This window comes from Pseudochaenichthys georgianus, chromosome 1, assembly GCF_902827115.2.
Source record: "Pseudochaenichthys georgianus chromosome 1, fPseGeo1.2, whole genome shotgun sequence".
Lineage (NCBI taxonomy): Eukaryota > Metazoa > Chordata > Actinopteri > Perciformes > Channichthyidae > Pseudochaenichthys > Pseudochaenichthys georgianus.
The window spans coordinates 3,994,605-4,013,167 of NC_047503.1; the positions used below are offsets into that span (position 1 = coordinate 3,994,605).

At 38.9% G+C, this 18,563-nt stretch overlaps 1 protein-coding gene across 1 annotated transcript; it reads left to right on the forward strand.

Moving 5' to 3' along the window:
• Positions 1-122: 122 nt before the first annotated feature.
• LOC117455593 (cytochrome P450 2J4-like) lies at positions 123-12,724 on the forward strand. The gene is made up of 9 exons (XM_034095157.1): positions 123-380; positions 5,283-5,443; positions 6,997-7,146; positions 7,534-7,694; positions 8,623-8,799; positions 10,786-10,924; positions 11,075-11,262; positions 11,931-12,072; positions 12,229-12,724. The coding sequence occupies exons 1-9, from the start codon at positions 178-180 to the stop codon at positions 12,402-12,404; spliced, it is 1,497 nt and encodes a 498-aa protein (XP_033951048.1). The 5' UTR covers positions 123-177; the 3' UTR covers positions 12,405-12,724.
• The last annotated feature ends 5,839 nt before the right edge of the window (positions 12,725-18,563 follow it).

Consider the following 18,563-nt stretch of genomic DNA (forward strand, 5'->3'; position numbering starts at 1 on the left):
GTTATTATTAGTATTACATATGTCCGGTACTCTGAGTGTACTGAAGTGAACTCAGACTTTTATTTTGAAGGTGAGTCACCCCGCCCACTATCCCTCTGATTAGTCGATAAGTTGTACAACAAGTTGTTTGACAGAGTAAAACAGAGCAGCTCTCAGCCCTCCGAACAGAGCTGACGGATGGAGGCTGTTCGCAGCGTGCTCGGCTGGGAGTGTGTGGACTGTCAGAGTGTGTTGATATTCTTCTTTGTCTTCCTGTTGGTGGCGGACGTTCTGAAGAACAGAGCCCCGGCGAACTTCCCCCCCGGACCATGGGCTCTCCCGTTCCTCGGCGACCTGCTTCGCGTTAGTCCCACCAGATTCCACCTGCAGATCCCGGAGGTGTGCATATCTTTATGTGTTTATGGTTTGTATGTGTTTGCATAGTACCATATATAATCAGCATAGTCCATATTTTGTTATATGGGCTATGCGTTACAATGCTCTTTAAATCCGGACAACAAACAATACATCGAATGCTTTTCACACACATCTGTTTGACATAACTGAAGTGACGTCTACTGCTGGTGCATTGCGCGTCACAGGGGCTTTGTGTTAGTTAACCGCCGGTCATCTGCTCAGAGATGTTATTGATAGGAAAACCTGCCTTTCTTTCAGCATATTCAGGCAGTAGCCGATACACAATCGATGAAACACACGACGAGCACATACTACAGTTTAAAAAAGCAGAAATAAAATCTGAGTTGACAGAATATGCTCAGTTTTAGCTCCTTCAAAAACATGAAACGACTGGTCTCGCTAAATGTTTGTACGTTTGGAGAAAGTGACTTTAGTTCTACAGTTTCACACTTGCCAGGGTTTTTGTTTGTATAAATGAAAGCTAGCTTACTCCTACTGGTTTTTCCACCCTATCCTTAAAGGTGGGGTAGGTAATTTTGGAGAAACCAGCTCGAGATCGCTAGAATTTGAAAATTCACAGCCGGAAAAAATCGGCTACTTCCTTACAGAGCCCCTCCTCCAACACACACGAACGCGCACATGACCAATGAGGGCACGAGATAAGTTTGTGCACAGATGGAAGGCTGACAGGCAGGTAGGCCATCCAATCCCGATTGGTTGTACTTTTTACACTATTACGGCTTCTACAGATGACATTTGTTGATGGATTTGGTGTCAAAGCACTTCAGATATTCATTGCTATCGGGATGTTAAGAGCATTCCATGGAATATAACAAAAAGTGTATCTCGAGCCGGTTTCTCAAACTTACCTACCCCACCTTTAAGAGCATTCCATGGAATATAACAAGTGTTTCTGAAATAAATTACATACCCCACCTTTAAGTAAGCACTACAGTGCAAAACTGTAGTCATTAGTTAGCCTACTAGTTATCATGGAGCAAAACTCGTTATAAAGAATGATCAGAGATAGAAACACAGACATAGAAAAGAGAATATAAGTACATCAATAGAAGGGTCATAATCTTGACACAAGTTTTGCAAATGTATGTAAAGATGTATTGAGCAGCTCTTTTACTGTCATGTATACAGTTACATCTGAACTAGTATCAGAGGGCAAAGAAATGGTCCAGTTATTATCAGTAAAAGAGATAGGAGTGACATTTCACCTCCACATCGCGTGACAAAACCCTTGTGACTCTTGTTGGCCTCTTATGAAGCTGCTGTCTTTTAAAATATGATTATTTCTCTGCTCCAGTTAATTCCTCGCAGATTCTTCCATCAGTCCCAGTCATCGCATGTCAGTCAATAGAGCTTCAAAAAATGTGTCCAATTCAACAAAATGTTTTATTGTGAGTGAAGGCCGGAGCTAAATTATAGAGTGTTTGATTGTGTAATTACAAGGTGAGAGAAAAAAATAAAACTACATCCTCCTACTAAACTTATTTTATTTACTTTTCCCTGTTATAATAATATACTTACTTGTATTAAACATTTGTATGTTGAACTGCTGGATATCTTTCCCAGCCTCAAGGAAATACAATCAAATTAATTGATTCATAATTAAAAAAAACTGAACATTAGATAAAAATGTCTAAATTAATAATGTTGTGTGTAAACATTTGAAATATGATATATAAAATGAGAAAAAAGGTTACTTTGGAAATTATTTGTCACAAAAACCTTTCTAAATTATTAATAAATGTTTAGTCAATAAAGGTTTCCTGCTTAAAGTAGTTGAAATAGAACGTAAACTTATTTTAATAAATATTGCAAGAAAGGGCTCCAAAAAAGGCTTAACCAGTCTGTATTTCTTCAAGCACCACAAGATGCAGAGTTTATAAAGTACAATTCTGGGCCATTGATTGTGTCATTTCTCCAAACACATACAGTAAAAATGCCTGTTTTGAAGCTTTAAAATGGCGCAGGAAAAGGACTTTACATTGGGTTATACTTAAATACTTCAGTGAAGAGAAAAAGGAAAGGAAATTGTTATAATGGGTGATGTAACATTAATGACAGACATAATATGAGGTCCCTGGCACTCAGACTCTAGAGGGGTCATGTTGTGATCATGGGCCATCACCCTCACAGCATCAGGACAATATCATGGAGTCAGACACTGGAAGTGTGCTGGAGGCTGAGGCGTTGACTGGGCCTGATGGAAGGATGAGGCTGATGAGACTGTGACGAACTAGCGGCGGAGGAATAATCATATATTAAAAGACAGCAGCATCATAAGAGGCCAACAAGAGTGACGGAGTGTGTCAGTGTGCAGTCTACCATCCTCTCAAAGTACTCTGTCCAACAATATCAGTTTCATGAAGAAAGGTTTTTTAACGCTTGTTCAAAATAGCAGAGAAACATGCATTCTTGTTCTCAGGAGGGGACATTGACAGAGGATTACTGGAAAGGTACACAGTAAGTACTTCATAGTACTTGTGGGGGTAGTTTCACTAGTGAGTCCAACAGGATCAATCTCACAAAGAACTAATGACAACTAAAAAGAATTCCCTCATCAAACTTAGCAGAAGTGGCTTGATGTTGTTCTCAGCAGGGGACTTTGACAGAGTATTCCTCAAACAATACTTGAAAGTACTTCAATGTATTGTAAGTAGTAGGCTAACTAATACAAAGTCAAACAGTATCAATTTCATTAAGAACTAATGGTAAAATTATATTTGTATCGCTCATCAAAGATAGCAGAAAAACATGCATTATGTACTATGGAGGGGACTCTGACAGAGGATTACTCACAAAGTACAAGGTAAAAGTACATCATTTTATTTCTGGTAGAAGTCAAACTAGAACCGAGTCCAACACTGTCAGTTTTATTAAGAACTTGTGGTAAAACATATTGGTATCACTCGTCAAATATAGCAGGAAAAATGAAGAGCAGCTGATTTGAAAAAACAAACGCGAGAGACGGCTGAGTGACCGCAGTGCAGAACCGCTGTATAGTTTAAATCTCCTAACAATGTTGTCCATTTTAGACAGAGGCTTATTTTATTTACAGCCCTTAGTAACATTAATTTTCTGGGCTCAATATGTGTCTTGGCCTACGAGGTGTGGAGCGGTATGGAGGGGGAGTGGGCTATCAAGATCTCAAACAGCAAGCCCCCAGGAAGTGCGCCGGAGTCTGATGAGAATAGACGTTGTGGCCAAACGGCGGTACTACACTTCCTTTAGGTTGCTGGGCCCGGAAACACTGTTTCCCATTGATTTACATAGGGAAAGAGTGGTCTGTAACTCGTTGGATAATTTTTTAAAAACTAAATAAACAACCCCGTATGAACACTTGTATAGCCCTTATTAAAAACATTCGTTTCTCAAGTTGTAATAATGTGCTAATAACGTTATTCTGAGAGTTATTTCCCTCTGCATTACATTTTACATGCCACATGCGTTTATCTTTACCCATGGATGCACAATAACAACGGACCCATATCGCCTTATTGCCATCCCACGGAGCTGTAATAATGGATATATTGCACATGTTTGCTGTAATTCATCATTTGTAAAATATTATACTATATGGGCTGTATGATTACATCTTGTACCGTAAATGTTGTATTAAATAAAGTTAATATTACCGACGTTAGATTAACATCATTGTAGCTTATTATTGCACTAAGAAGCTTATTGCACTGTGTATATATATATTGCACTGTGTCTATATATATATATATATATATATATATATATATATATATATATATATATATATATATATATAGTGCAATAATTATTTCATACTAAATGAAGCTCTGTTGGATATCACTAGATCCCGTTACAGCGTAATATAAGTACATAACGATTGATGTGTACATTAGCTGATATGTCTGATCCGGCGACTCCTGGTCCTTTCATCAGACGGGAATCGATAGAACGAGCAAGTGGTTTGATCACTTATGTGATTACAACCTGGTACAAAGCACACATGCATCTTGTAAAAGTGCATTTATTTTTAGCAATCTCTTATTTATTGGAGGGAATAAATCGGTTATGAGATCTTCTTCTTCTTCTTCGCTTTAATTACGAGTCGCAACCACTTGGAGAATTATCGCCTGTGACATCACTTACGCGAGCCAGAATGGGATTTGGGATTTGCAGTCTTTGTAGTCGCGTATTTTTCATAGTCTTATATTTCAACAGTTTTACGACAAAATGTGACTTTTTTGACATGGAATTTATTGTTTAAGATTGACAAACATCATATGTGTAGTTCGTGGCACAATTCAAACGGGATCAAAAGATACGTGTTCTCTCTCCATTTAATTCAATGTTAATTTTTCGCTTCCGGGGTCCCATGGGCCGGAAGTAGATGGGCGTGACTTCGCCTCTCTATTACTAGCTGCCGCCTCGTTAATATCAAATCCATCATAATAACAACCCATTACCATGCTGTCATGAACGCACGGTGCTGTTACCTGTAAGCAAATTGACGTGCTTGATGTGAACGAGCATTTTGGTTAAAGTTGCGCATGCGCTATGAACGCACATACGGGTACTTCTCAGGCATGCCGGCTAATCTGTGACGTTTCACTCTCTAAGTAAGGATTTAGTGCTTTATTTGAACTACTTTTAATACCACTGGGTACTTTGTGAATCCCCCCTGGATTATGTCATATATTTTAACAGATTATACATCATAGGTTACTTGTTGATTACATTTTCTATTATTATTGTATTATTTATATACCGGTACTTCAATGTAAATAAACGTTATACATTTATTGATATTGAATCCTTCTACATGTATAAAGCTGGAATGATGTGTGTGTTGTGTGCTCAGTGATCCTGAACACCAGTGTGCTCTCTGTGTTCAGTTTGCAGAAAATATGGAAAGATTTCAGCCTGCGGCTCTTTGGTGGGAGAATTGTGTTCGTCTATGACTACGAGCTGGTGAGAGAGGTCCTGATCCAGAAAGGAGAGGACTACGAGGACCGCCCGACGATACCGTTGTTTAGTGCATTAGCTGGGAATAATGGTACTGTATGTTGCATTTGAATGGGTATTGGCATAAGACTGACACTAGGGCTGGGTAATACATCGCTATTATATTGATAAAGTAATGAGCCTAGATAACTTCCTACATTTTGGACATCGTAATATAGAAAAATAGTTATCAATAAAAAAATAGTCGATTCTCGAGAATGTTTTGTGAACCAAGAGTATTTATTTTATTTTGTATTTAATCGTTTATGTGAAGAGGGACAGTGCACATTGATGAACATTTAAAACAAATAATGCTTTAAAACGTAAACATGCCAGATTTGAGCTTTGAGCTAATTTCCACCCGTAGTCCCTCACATACAACATTTAAGAACATGACATTTATATACATAAAGTAGAAAGAAAACCGTTTCGCTTTGGAGTAGAGAAAACGCCATGGGGCCATACATCCTGTTTGACTCATAAGTAATGAAATGGCTTTAGCCATTTTAGAGTGGGAGTCCCGTTTTGGACCAGATATGTCTAAAAGCGAGTCCATTGTACAGTTGAGATCACCACCCAAAATAAAATGGTGGGAGTTTAGTTCAGATAATAATGATATCACCTTTCCCATGAATGCTTCATATCATCCCAGTTGGGCGCATATAGATTGGCGAGAACAACATTTACATTATTGAGGGACTATCACAAAGCGACCTTGAGGATCCGCTATAACCTTAGTCGGGCTGAACTGTATTTTTGTATGCATCCCAATAGCTGCGCCTCTTGCTCTACTACTAACATTGGAATGAAAGGTTTGTCCAGCCCATGATGCCTTTAACCTCTGGTGGTCCTTGGTGCTCAGATGAGCTTCTTGTAAAAAGGCAATTTCAGTTTTAAGTGGGAAAATATTCTGCCTCCTTTAACCGGGGCATTCATGCCCTTAACATTCCAAGAGACAAGTCTTAGACATGTTCCACCATTTCCTGTTACATAACATAATCAAAATGTTACCCAGGCCTATTTAATGGAAAGCAGGAGAAACGAACAACAACCCAATTCCCCCCCAAAAAACGAGAGCCAAACATATATTCCCTTTCCTAAGCGTGTTCCTAAAACGAGAACTAGCAGCAGGACTCCAAGATGTCACTTCCGTATGACATTAACCTATAATCTAACTAATGTTCCTGAGCAGACAGGGCTCCTATTTCTACAATTGGTCTGACATGTAGAGTAAACAGTCTAGTGTAGTTTGTATCCAATATAAAGTTAACCGCACAAACCAGAAATGAAACAAAAAATGAATGGTTCCTAGCAAGGCTAGTTTCCCCCGGACCGTGCCCTTTAACGCCGGAAGTGGCACAGTAAACATAAACAAACATCAATTAATGTTTTAACGCGTTGTGGTTTCCGGATAAGTTGCAAGCGTTAACACATTACGATGACAGCCCTAATCAGAATATTTGATTTCATCCTTAGCCCAGCCCTATCTGACAGCCTGACACTGGATCAGGCACATGAGCATAGTGCATTTAGTTTAGCATTAGCGGCTAGCTCTGTCCAATTCCAATTCCGTTCAGATCTAATGCTTTATTCTGTTTCCAAAAGGTCTGTTGTTATCAAACGGACACCCTTGGAAGCAGCAGCGGAGATTTGCTATCCGGACCCTCAGAAACTTTGGTGTGGGGAAGATGTCCCTGGAGCCGTCCATCCAGCAGGAGAGCCACTATCTCTCTGAGGCGTTCTCCCTTCACAAAGGCACGGATCTTGTTTAAAAAGAAACCATCAATCAATGCTTTTTTCTCATCATGATGCAATATTTTTGTATTTTTTTAAAATAATTACTTGAGCAACTAAGTGCCTTTATTGAAGAGAAAGACTTTAAATGGGGAGAAAGAGGGGATGCCGTGCATTAAATGGTCCTGAGCCGGATTCCTACCCGGGTCCTTCACAAGCTCGACCTTCCTAGCTATAAGGCGGCCCATGATGCAATATTTCACATGTGGTTTCTCTTCACATTTGGAGCGTGGACCTTGGACCATGCGCTGCATTGTTTCAGTGATCAAAGTCAGAACTTCTTCTCATCACACTGTCATGTTTTGACTTTCCGTCCCGTCTTATACATATGTTCCCTTTATTTATCAGGCAATCCTTTTAACGCACAGTCCTTGATAAACAACGCTGTGTCCAACATCATCTGCTGCCTGGTGTTCGGGGACCGCTTTGAGTACGATGACAAGCAGCACCAGGATATACTGCAGACCTTCAACGAGCTGGTGTACTTGGAGGGAGGAATATGGGCTCATGTGAGACTCACTCATACACATTCATCTTTCGTATTGTCAGGAATTACCCAGCAGCCAAACCCCATAAATCAATTGTATGTTTTTAAAACTGATTTGGAAGATGGTTCCAGAACTACTGAATTAACATGGCATTGTATTTTTATAATGAACTCCGACTCAAAAATGTTGATGGAAGATGTACTCGGATACTTTACTGAAGTAAAAGTGTCAATACAACCGTGTAAAAAATACTCCATAACACAAACAAATCATGCATGAAACCAAAGTAAAATACAAAAGTATGATTTCAAATGTACAGCAAAATAATCCAAAAAATGCTAATATCCCCCATGACTGATATATATTACATTATTGGACTCTGGCTGCATTAACTGATTATTAGTATTTTGAACACCTTTTTTATATGATAATATTTATAATGTATTGATTTGAAATGTTGTTCTGAAAGGACACAAGAGCTTTCAGATGAATATAGTGTATTAAAAAGTTCAATATTTCACTCTGAAATGAAAAAAAAAAGAATAATATAAATAATCAAAGTATTTAAAGAATGTGCTAGTACCTCAACAATTACACTACATGAGTAAATGTACTGAGGTACTCTCTCCCACTGTGTTTATATAAGTGGTGTTATCATTCAAATGAATATTGACAGCTTTGCTTTTCTGCCGTGATCAAAATGTCTCCGGTGAAGGAGATCTGGATAAATGTGCAGATGTAAAACTGACATAGTTTTGTTTAGGAGTGGGCAATAGTACAACAATGACCTCAGTCTGTAGGACTTTGGACTGTAAGCTGGAGAGGTACCAGTTCACCTCCTGGTCACTGCCGAGGTGTCCTTGAGCAATGCACTGAACCAGCCCTTGTGTGCACTGTATACTGTATATAGAGCAGACACTGAATGTCCTCTTGTGTCCGTGCGCTGTAGCTCTACAACACCCTGCCCGGCCTGATGAAGCGACTGCCTGGACCCCACCAGAGGATTTTCACCCTGACACAAGATTTGCTTGACTACATACAGTCGAAGATCAATGAACACAGAGAGAGCTTTGACCCGTCCTCCCCCAGGGACTACATCGACTGCTTCCTCACAGAGATGGGAGAGGTGATGGATGACATATGCTCTGTATAGAGTGCTGCACGGATAATAATAATAATAATATATCATATTTTTATAGCGCCTTTCAGGAAACCAAAGGTCGCTTTACAAGTCGGGTAGGGGGGGGGGGAGTAGGGGAAAAAGGCAGACAGGTTAAGGGGGTGGGGGGGGGGGGGAAGTAATGTATTAGTGTAGCCCGACCTGAAAGTCAGCATCACAAGGGTCCCTGAACAGAAAGCTAAATACATTTTCCCTTGGGTTACAGAACGTTGCAGAAAATAAGACGTGTGGATCACACATTGCATTGCATTTGCATTTAGCTGACACATTTGCTATTTGTTCAGTAAGATAATCTCCACATATTAACACCAATTTATGATTATTTGAAGCGTAAATGCGACCCCCAGAAGTAAAAAGCTAACGTAAGGCTAGAGAGGAACTACAGCCAGAAGCTGCGTGACTTACTGACGACGGCGCTAAGCTAAAGGCAGCTAATGTTTGGCCTGATGACGTTTAGCTGTCTCATTTAGCAACCGCTGTTTTTACGTCACACAGAAGTTTCAGACATTCACCAGGAGGGTATTTACTTTTACATTTCATTTGGCCCACGCTTTTATCCAAAGCAAGGAGTGCAGATATATTCACTTCAAGCAAGTCATACCATAATAAGTGCTGTTGAATCGGTTACAAGGCCTAAGCTAACTCTTTAAAGGGCTTATTTTTCTTTTTCTTTTTTACAATAACTTAATTGCCAAAGTACAACGTTTCAGTTTGCAACAGAAGATATGCAGAGTTTCTGCTGTCCTGATGTCAATGGGAAGCTCATTCCACCATTTAGGAGCCAGGATAGCTAACAGGCATGTTTGAGGGGTTCCTTGGTCCCACTCGCAGTGATGGAGCAGCAAGCCGATTGGCTGACTCAAGCGTAGTGCGCATGCTGGAGTACATGGTTTAACCAAGGCCTGGATGTAGGAAGGAGCTGATCCATTCAAAGCTCGGGGGGCCAGTACCAGGGTCTTGAAGCGTACTCTGGCAGCCAGTGGAGGAGAGGTGTCGTGTGGGAGAACTGGGGGAGGTTGAAGACCAGTCTGGCTGCAGCATTCTGAATTAGCTGTAGATGGCGTTTGCAGGTAGACCAGCCAGGAGGGAGTTCAGTAGTCCAGGCGTCAAATGACCAGACCCTGGACCAAGACCTGAGTGTCCTCCTGGGACAGTAGGGGACAGTAGGGGGCAGAAGGGGACGTATCCTCCTGATGTTGTTCAGAGTGTATTTGCAGGATCAGGTTGTAGCAGCGATGTAAGCAGTCCAGCTGGTCGTCCAGGGTAACGCCCAGGATCCTTGCAGTCTGATTCGGGGAAACAACAGAGGGGTCAGTGTTGATGAACAGGTCATGGATGGGAGAGTCCTTACCTGGGATGAAGATCCGTTCAGTCTTGTTTAGGTTGAGCTTCAGGTGGTGAGCAGACCTCCACTGAGAGATGTGTGGCGCAGTGGATTGTGCGTTGGTGTTGGGATCAGGGGAGCACAGGTTCAAACCCCACTGCAGTCAGCATGTCGTTGTGTCCCTGAGACATTTCACCCCAAAATTGCTCCCGTGGGGATTGCCCACAGTGTTGAGAATGTAAGTCGCTTTGGATAAAAGCGCCTCACAAGTGATATGTAATGTAATGTCAGCCAGACGAGCAGAGATGCGTGCGACCACCTGGGTTTCAGACTGGGAAGAGACAGAACCAGTTGTTTGTCAGCTTCCTGACTGTGGGACACTGACGTATGTTCTCATAGTTGTTGTTGTAGAACAAAACGTAAACAACTCTTAAGCTTGTGTTAGCCACAGATCTATATCAGGGATCTAACCATAAGCGGAACCGGAAGTGTGAAAATGCTAACTCATTTCCGGGTTTAAGGACCTGCACCACCTGATTGTGTTTGCCATTTTTTTATTAATATATATATATGTCAACTAATACATGGAACTTTTGTTTTTTTGATAGAACGAGGACAAAGACTCAGGTTTTGATTTGAATAATTTATGTTTTTGCACTCTGGATCTGTTTGGTGCTGGAACTGAAACGACCACGACCACTTTACACTGGGGCCTGCTGTTCATGATCAACTACCCTCATATTCAAGGTGTGTGTTTGTTTGATTAGTACCTGTACACACCCATTCCTGCATGTTGTGTTTGCATCGTCACTTGACCTTACTTGGTGTGTTGCACAACATTTCCCCGTCACGTATGCAGTGCCCGGACTCACACTGTTTCCTGTTTCCACTGTGCAGAGGAGGTCCAGGCAGAGATAGATGCTGTGGTTGGCTCATCCAAGCAGCCGTCTGTGACTGACAGAGAAAACATGCCGTACACCGACGCGGTCATCCATGAAGTCCAGAGAATGGCCAACATTCTTCCCCTCAATTTGGTGCGCATGACAAACAAGGAGACCACACTGGACAAGTACACTTTCCCAAAGGTACGCGGTGCTTATTATTTGTTCTGTTCATTGGATTTGCTATTAGCATAGCAGTTAACCAGTCACTCAACTATGTAAAGATCATGTCAATCAAAAACAAACAAACAAAAAACAAACTAAAAATCCAACTGCCATCGAGACACAACAAGCTAATTGTACTCGGCATACAGATTTATTTTTTGTTCCGGTTATCTTCCTTTGCTTTCAAAGATCAGACATTCAAAGAGCAACAGCTTAACGTTCACTATCCCTGGTTCATCTGCCTTTTTCGGGGTAAATCATTCCAAATAAAACAAATTATAAAACAATAAGTAGCTCCAACAGATGATAATAATAATAATAATAATAATGTAAAATATTTAGAATTGATGATTTATTTGTTAAAGTTAATGGCCTAAAATATGAAAATGTGTTGTTGTCTTCAGTGCTGCTGGTCATAAAGTACCCTGATTTCTATTCGGTAGATTTTCATGTACCACATGATTTTGATCCACACAGGTGTGGGGCTTTTTTAATGTTTTAATTAATTTGACAACTTGTGTTTCCAAGGTTGAGAATGAACCTAGAAGCTGACCTTGTAATCTTTTTTTAATCTTTTTTGTTTATGAAAACAAACTAACTTGAAGAATGCAAACAAAGAGACATGTCCCTGACTGGATTCTCCGCAGGGCACCATGGTCCTGCCCACGCTGATCTCTGCTCTGCGAGACGAGTCCATTTGGGAAACTCCTCACACGTTCAACCCTCAGCACTTTCTGGACCAGGATGGAACATTCAGGAAGAGAGAAGCCTTCCTTCCTTTTTCAGCAGGTTGGTTGATAGTTATGTCTTTAAAATGGGATAGTTTGTAGTGTTTGGGGGTTTAATGATGGGCCCATCCATTCAGTGTGTAACTCCCCGCAGGCACAAAGTCTGAAAAGTGAATAAAGATTGTGTGAATACATCTGATGTTTTGTGTGTTCTCAGGTAAGCGTGTGTGTCTGGGGGAGCAGCTGGCCAGGGCCGAGTTATTTCTCTTCTTCACCACCCTCCTTCAGAGGTTTTCCTTTGCGGCCCCCCCAGGGGTGCAGCCAACTCTGGAGTACAAGTTAGGAGCCACGCACTGCCCCAAACCCTACAGCCTCTGTGCCGTCCCGCGATAAACCCCCAACTGTCCCAAACTCAACCTCACACATCAATAACTGTGTTCCTACATCTATCTCGTAACATATCAATATATACTCTGTTATAATCCCTCAGAGAATAAAACATTGTTGGGACTTGGTTTTCTTCTATTCAATTAGTTGTCTTTTTAAGCTTGGTAATGTAATGTACTATATTTGTATTATTATATTTTTTGTATTCGGGATTGTTGGAAACGTTATTTCGATTTCTCTGTCTGTACACACAAACTGAAAGATTGACACTGAAGTTGACTTTGACTACTGTAATCAATATCCAATAAAATAATGTACAGTTTAAATACTACTACCTTCATTTCTACTGCAAATATACGTAGGGGTGAGTGGATGAGCCAATTTGTACTTATGCTGTCTTTAGGCAAGGAACAATTTGATAGTCAAAGTCTTACGACAACAACGAGCTTTACTTCAGGAATTCTTCTGTCAATCAAAATGATAATAATGCATCAACTGTATCACAAAGGGCCATGAAAATATGACTTCTCTTTTTATTGTGGCTTATCTCGGGCTAAGTCGATCTGCGGCAAAGGGGAAATTGAGCCACCTGGGGTTAAATGAACCAACTGACTCTTTAAAGTTTAAACTTGAGTACAGGAATGTTGTTTCTGTCTGTAATCCAAAGCCCGTTCTCAGCATTTCTTTGGAGTAAGGCCATGGAACTGGTCAGCAGTCTTTGGATCTGGTCTGAAGCCCCTTCTCTCCAGGGACCATTTCCTCGCTCCTCGGTCTCATGGATGTATAATAAGAACTGGATACAGCGTGGGAGGCGGGGCCTCATTCATTCCTATGAGAGTTGCTCATTAGCGGATGATCATAAAATGGCCCAACTTTTGAGAGAGCGAAACGTCACAGATTACCCGGCATGACTGAGAAGTACTTGTATGTGCGCTCATAGCGCATGCGCAACTTTACCCAAAAATGCTCATTCACATCAAGCACGTCAATTTGCGTACACGTAACAGCACGGCACGTTCATGACAGCATGGTAATGATTTGTTATTATGATGGATTTGATATTAACGAGGCGGCAGTTAGCAGCTAGCGGCTAGCTAGTAATTATGCTAACGTACATATCAATCGTTAAGTACTTATATTACGCTGTAACAGGATCTAGTGATAGAATGAAAGAATGATTGCTTATAATAAGTAATATTAACTTTATTTAATACAACATTTACGGTACAAGATTTAAATCATACAGCCCATGTAGTATGAGAACAATACGAGATCTAGAATGAAAGAATGATTGCTTATAATAAGTAATATTAACTTTATTTAATACAACATTTACGGTACAAGATTTAAATCATACAGCCCATGTAGTATGAGAACAATACGAGATCTAGAATGTTGAATGAAAATTCTAGAATGTTGAATGAAAATTCTAGAATGTTGAATGACAATTCTAGAATGTTGAATGACAATTCTAGAATGTTGAATGAAAATTCTAGAATGTTGAATGAAAATTCTAGAATGTTGAATACGAAAATTCTAGAATGTTGAATGAAAATTCTAGAATGTTGAATACGAATTCTAGAATGTTGAATGAAAATTCTAGAATGTTGAATACGAATTCTAGAATGTTGAATGAAAATTCTAGAATGTTGAATGAAAATTCTAGAATTTGAAATGACAATTTCAGAATGTTGAATGAAAATTCTAGAATTTGAAATGACAATTCTAGAATGTTGAATGAAAATTCTAGAATTTGAAATGACAATTTTAGAATGTTGAATGAAAATTCTAGAATGTTGAATACGAAAATTCTAGAATGTTGAATACGAAAATTCTAGAATGTTGAATGAAAATTCTAGAATGTTGAATGAAAATTCTAGAATGTTGAATACGAATTCTAGATTGTTGAATGAAAATTCTAGAATGTTGAATACGAATTCTAGAATGTTGAATGAAAATTCTAGAATGTTGAATGAAAATTCTAGAATGTTGAATACGAAAATTCTAGAATGTTGAATGAAAATTCTAGAATGTTGAATGAAAATTCTAGAATGTTGAATTTTCATATTTCGTATTCAACATTCTAGAATTTTCATTCAACATTCTAGAATTTTCATATTCAACATTCTAGAATTTTCATTCAACATTCTAGAATTTTCGTATTCAACATTCTAGAATTTTCATTCAACATTCTAGAATTTTCGTATTCAACATTCTAGAATTTTCATTCAACATTCTAGAATTTTCATTCTAGAATTTTCGTTTTCAACATTCTAGAATTTTCATTCAACATTCTAGAATTTTCATTCAACATTCCAGAATTCGTATTCAACATTCTAGAATTTTCGTATTCAACATTCTAGAATTTTCATTCAACATTCTAGAATTTTCGTATTCAACATTCTAGAATTTTCATTCAACATTCTAGAATTTTCGTTTTCAAAATTCTAGAATTTTCATTCAACATTCTAGAATTTTCATTCAACATTCTAGAATTCGTATTCAACATTCTAGAATTTTCATTCAACATTCTAGAATTTTCGTATTCAACATTCTAGAATTTTCATTCAACATTCTAGAATTTTCGTATTCAACATTCCAGAATTTTCATTCAACATTCTAGAATTTTCATTCAACATTCTAGAATTTTCATATTCAACATTCTAGAATTCGTATTCAACATTCTAGAATTGTCATTCAACATTCTAGAATTCGTATTCAACATTCTAGATTGTCATTCAACATTCTAGAATTTTCATTCAACATTCTAGAATTCGTATTCAACATTCTAGAATTTTCATTCAACATTCTAGAATTCATATTCAACATTCTAGAATTCGTATTCAACATTCTAGAATTTTCATTCAACATTCTAGAATTCGTATTCAACATTCTAGAATTTTCGTATTCAACATTCTAGAATTGTCATTTCAAATTCTAGAATTCGTATTCAACATTCTAGAATTTTCATATTCAACATTCTAGAATTTTCATTCAACATTCTAGAATTCATATTCAACATTCTAGAATTTTCGTATTCAACATTCTAGAATTGTCATTTCAAATTCTAGAATTCGTATTCAACATTCTAGAATTTTCATTCAACATTCTAGAATTTTCGTATTCAACATTCTAGAATTTTCATTCAACATTCTAGAATTTTCGTATTCAACATTCTAGAATTTTCATTCAACATTCTAGAATTTTCATATTCAACATTCTAGAATTTTCATTCAACATTCTAGAATTTTCGTATTCAACATTCTAGAATTTTCATTCAACATTCTAGAATTTTCATTCAACATTCTAGAATTTTCGTATTCAACATTCTAGAATTTTCGTATTCAACATTCTAGAATTTTCATTCAACATTCTAGAATTTTTGTATTCAACATTCTAGAATTTTCATTCAACATTCTAGAATTTTCGTTTTCAACATTCTAGAATTTTCATTCAACATTCTAGAATTTTCATTCAACATTCCAGAATTCGTATTCAACATTCTAGAATTTTCGTATTCAACATTCTAGAATTTTCGTATTCAACATTCTAGAATTTTCATATTCAACATTCTAGAATTTTCATTCAACATTCTAGAATTTTCGTATTCAACATTCTAGAATTTTCGTATTCAACATTCTAGAATTTTCATTCAACATTCTAGAATTTTCGTATTCAACATTCTAGAATTTTCGTATTCAACATTCTAGAATTTTCGTATTCAACATTCTAGAATTTTCATATTCAACATTCTAGAATTTTCATTCAACATTCTAGAATTTTCGTATTCAACATTCTAGAATTTTCGTATTCAACATTCTAGAATTTTCATTCAACATTCTAGAATTTTCGTATTCAACATTCTAGAATTTTCGTATTCAACATTCTAGAATTTTCATTCAACATTCTAGAATTTTCATTCAACATTCCAGAATTCGTATTCAACATTCTAGAATTTTCGTATTCAACATTCTAGAATTTTCGTATTCAACATTCTAGAATTTTCATTCAACATTCTAGAATTTTCGTATTCAACATTCTAGAATTTTCATTCAACATTCTAGAATTTTCATTCAACATTCTAGAATTTTCGTATTCAACATTCTAGAATTTTCGTATTCAACATTCTAGAATTTTCATTCAACATTCTAGAATTTTTGTATTCAACATTCTAGAATTTTCATTCAACATTCTAGAATTTTCATTTTCAACATTCTAGAATTTTCATTCAACATTCTAGAATTTTCATTCAACATTCCAGAATTCGTATTCAACATTCTAGAATTTTCGTATTCAACATTCTAGAATTTTCGTATTCAACATTCTAGAATTTTCATATTCAACATTCTAGAATTTTCATTCAACATTCTAGAATTTTCGTATTCAACATTCTAGAATTTTCATTCAACATTCTAGAATTTTCATTCAACATTCTAGAATTTTCGTATTCAACATTCTGGAATTTTCGTATTCAACATTCTAGAATTTTCATTCAACATTCTAGAATTTTCGTATTCAACATTCTAGAATTTTCATTCAACATTCTAGAATTTTCGTTTTCAACATTCTAGAATTTTCATTCAACATTCTAGAATTTTCATTCAACATTCCAGAATTCGTATTCAACATTCTAGAATTTTCGTATTCAACATTCTAGAATTTTCGTATTCAACATTCTAGAATTTTCATTCAACATTCTAGAATTTTCGTATTCAACATTCCAGAATTTTCATTCAACATTCTAGAATTTTCATTCAACATTCTAGAATTTTCATATTCAACATTCTAGAATTTTCATTCAACATTCTAGAATTCGTATTCAACATTCTAGAATTGTCATTCAACATTCTAGAATTTTCATTCAACATTCTAGAATTCACCTCTCTGAAGAACCAGCACCTTACCGTGGTAGAGAGGTTTGTGTGCCCTGATGAACCTGGGGGCTGTGTTGTCTGGAACCTTGTGTTCCTGGTAGGGTCTCCCATGGCAAATTGGTCTCAGGCAAGGGGCCAGACTAAGATTGGTTCAAAAGACCTCATGAAAGGAAAAACAAGAAGTGAGGATACCCGGCCCGGAGGAAGCCCGGGGTCCCCTTCTGGAGCCAGGCCCAGAAGGAGGACTCGTCGGCGAGCGTCTGGTGGCCGGGCTTGCCACGGAGCCCGGCCGGGCCCAGCCCGAAAAGGCAACGTGGGCAACACCCTCCGCTTCTCTGTCCCGCGGGCCCACCACCTACGGGAAACATCGATGGGGTCGGGTGCGCTGCCAGACGGGTGGCAGTGAAAGCGGAGGGTCTCGACGGACCAGACCCGGGCGACAGAAGCTGGCTTTGGGGACGTGGAACGTCACCTCTCTGGGGGGGAAGGAGCCGGAGCTTGTGCGGGAGGTGGAGCGGTACCAGTTGGATCTGGTTGGGCTCACCTCTACGCACAGCGTCGGCTCTGGAACCTTACTTCTGGATAGGGGTTGGACTCTATTCTTCTCCGGAGTTGCTCAAGGTGTGAGGCGCCGGGCGGGTGTGGGGATACTCACAAGTCCCCGGTTAGGTGCTTCGTTGTTGGAGTTTACCCCAGTGGACGAGAGGGTCGCCTCCCTACGCCTGCGGGTTATGGGGGGGAAAACTCTGACTGTTGTGTGTGCTTATGCACCCAACAGCAGTTCAGAGTATTCGGCCTTCTTGGAGACCCTGGAAAGAGTCCTGTATGGGGCTCCTGAAGGGGACTCCTTAGTCTTGCTGGGAGACTTCAACGCACATGTGGGCAATGATGGAGACACTTGGAGGGGCGTGATTGGGAGGAACGGCCCCCCTGATCTGAACCGGAGTGGTGGTTTGTTACTGGACTTCTGTGCTAGTCATGGATTGGCCATAACAAACACCATGTTCGAACATAAGGATGCTCATAAGTGTACGTGGTACCAGAGCACCCTAGGCAGAAGGTCCATGATCGATTTCGTTATCGTATCATCGGACCTGAGGCCGTATGTTTTGGACACTTGGGTAAAGAGAGGGGCGGAGTTGTCAACTGATCACCATCTGGTGGTGAGTTGGGTCGAGTGGCGGGGGAAGCCTCTGGATAGACCTGGTAAGCCCAAACGTGTAGTTCGGGTGAACTGGGAACGTCTGGAGGAGGCCCAAGTTCAGGAGGCCTTCAACTCACACCTCCGGCG

Coding starts and splice junctions, on each gene's coding strand:
- LOC117455593 (XM_034095157.1), top strand. CDS start 178: ATGGAGGCTGTTCGCAGCGTGCTCGGCTGGGAGTGTGTGGACTGTCAG. Junction 7,695..8,622: donor AGGGAGGAATATGGGCTCAT/GTGAGACTCACT, acceptor CGTGCGCTGTAG/CTCTACAACACCCTGCCCGG. Junction 10,925..11,074: donor CAACTACCCTCATATTCAAG/GTGTGTGTTTGT, acceptor TCCACTGTGCAG/AGGAGGTCCAGGCAGAGATA.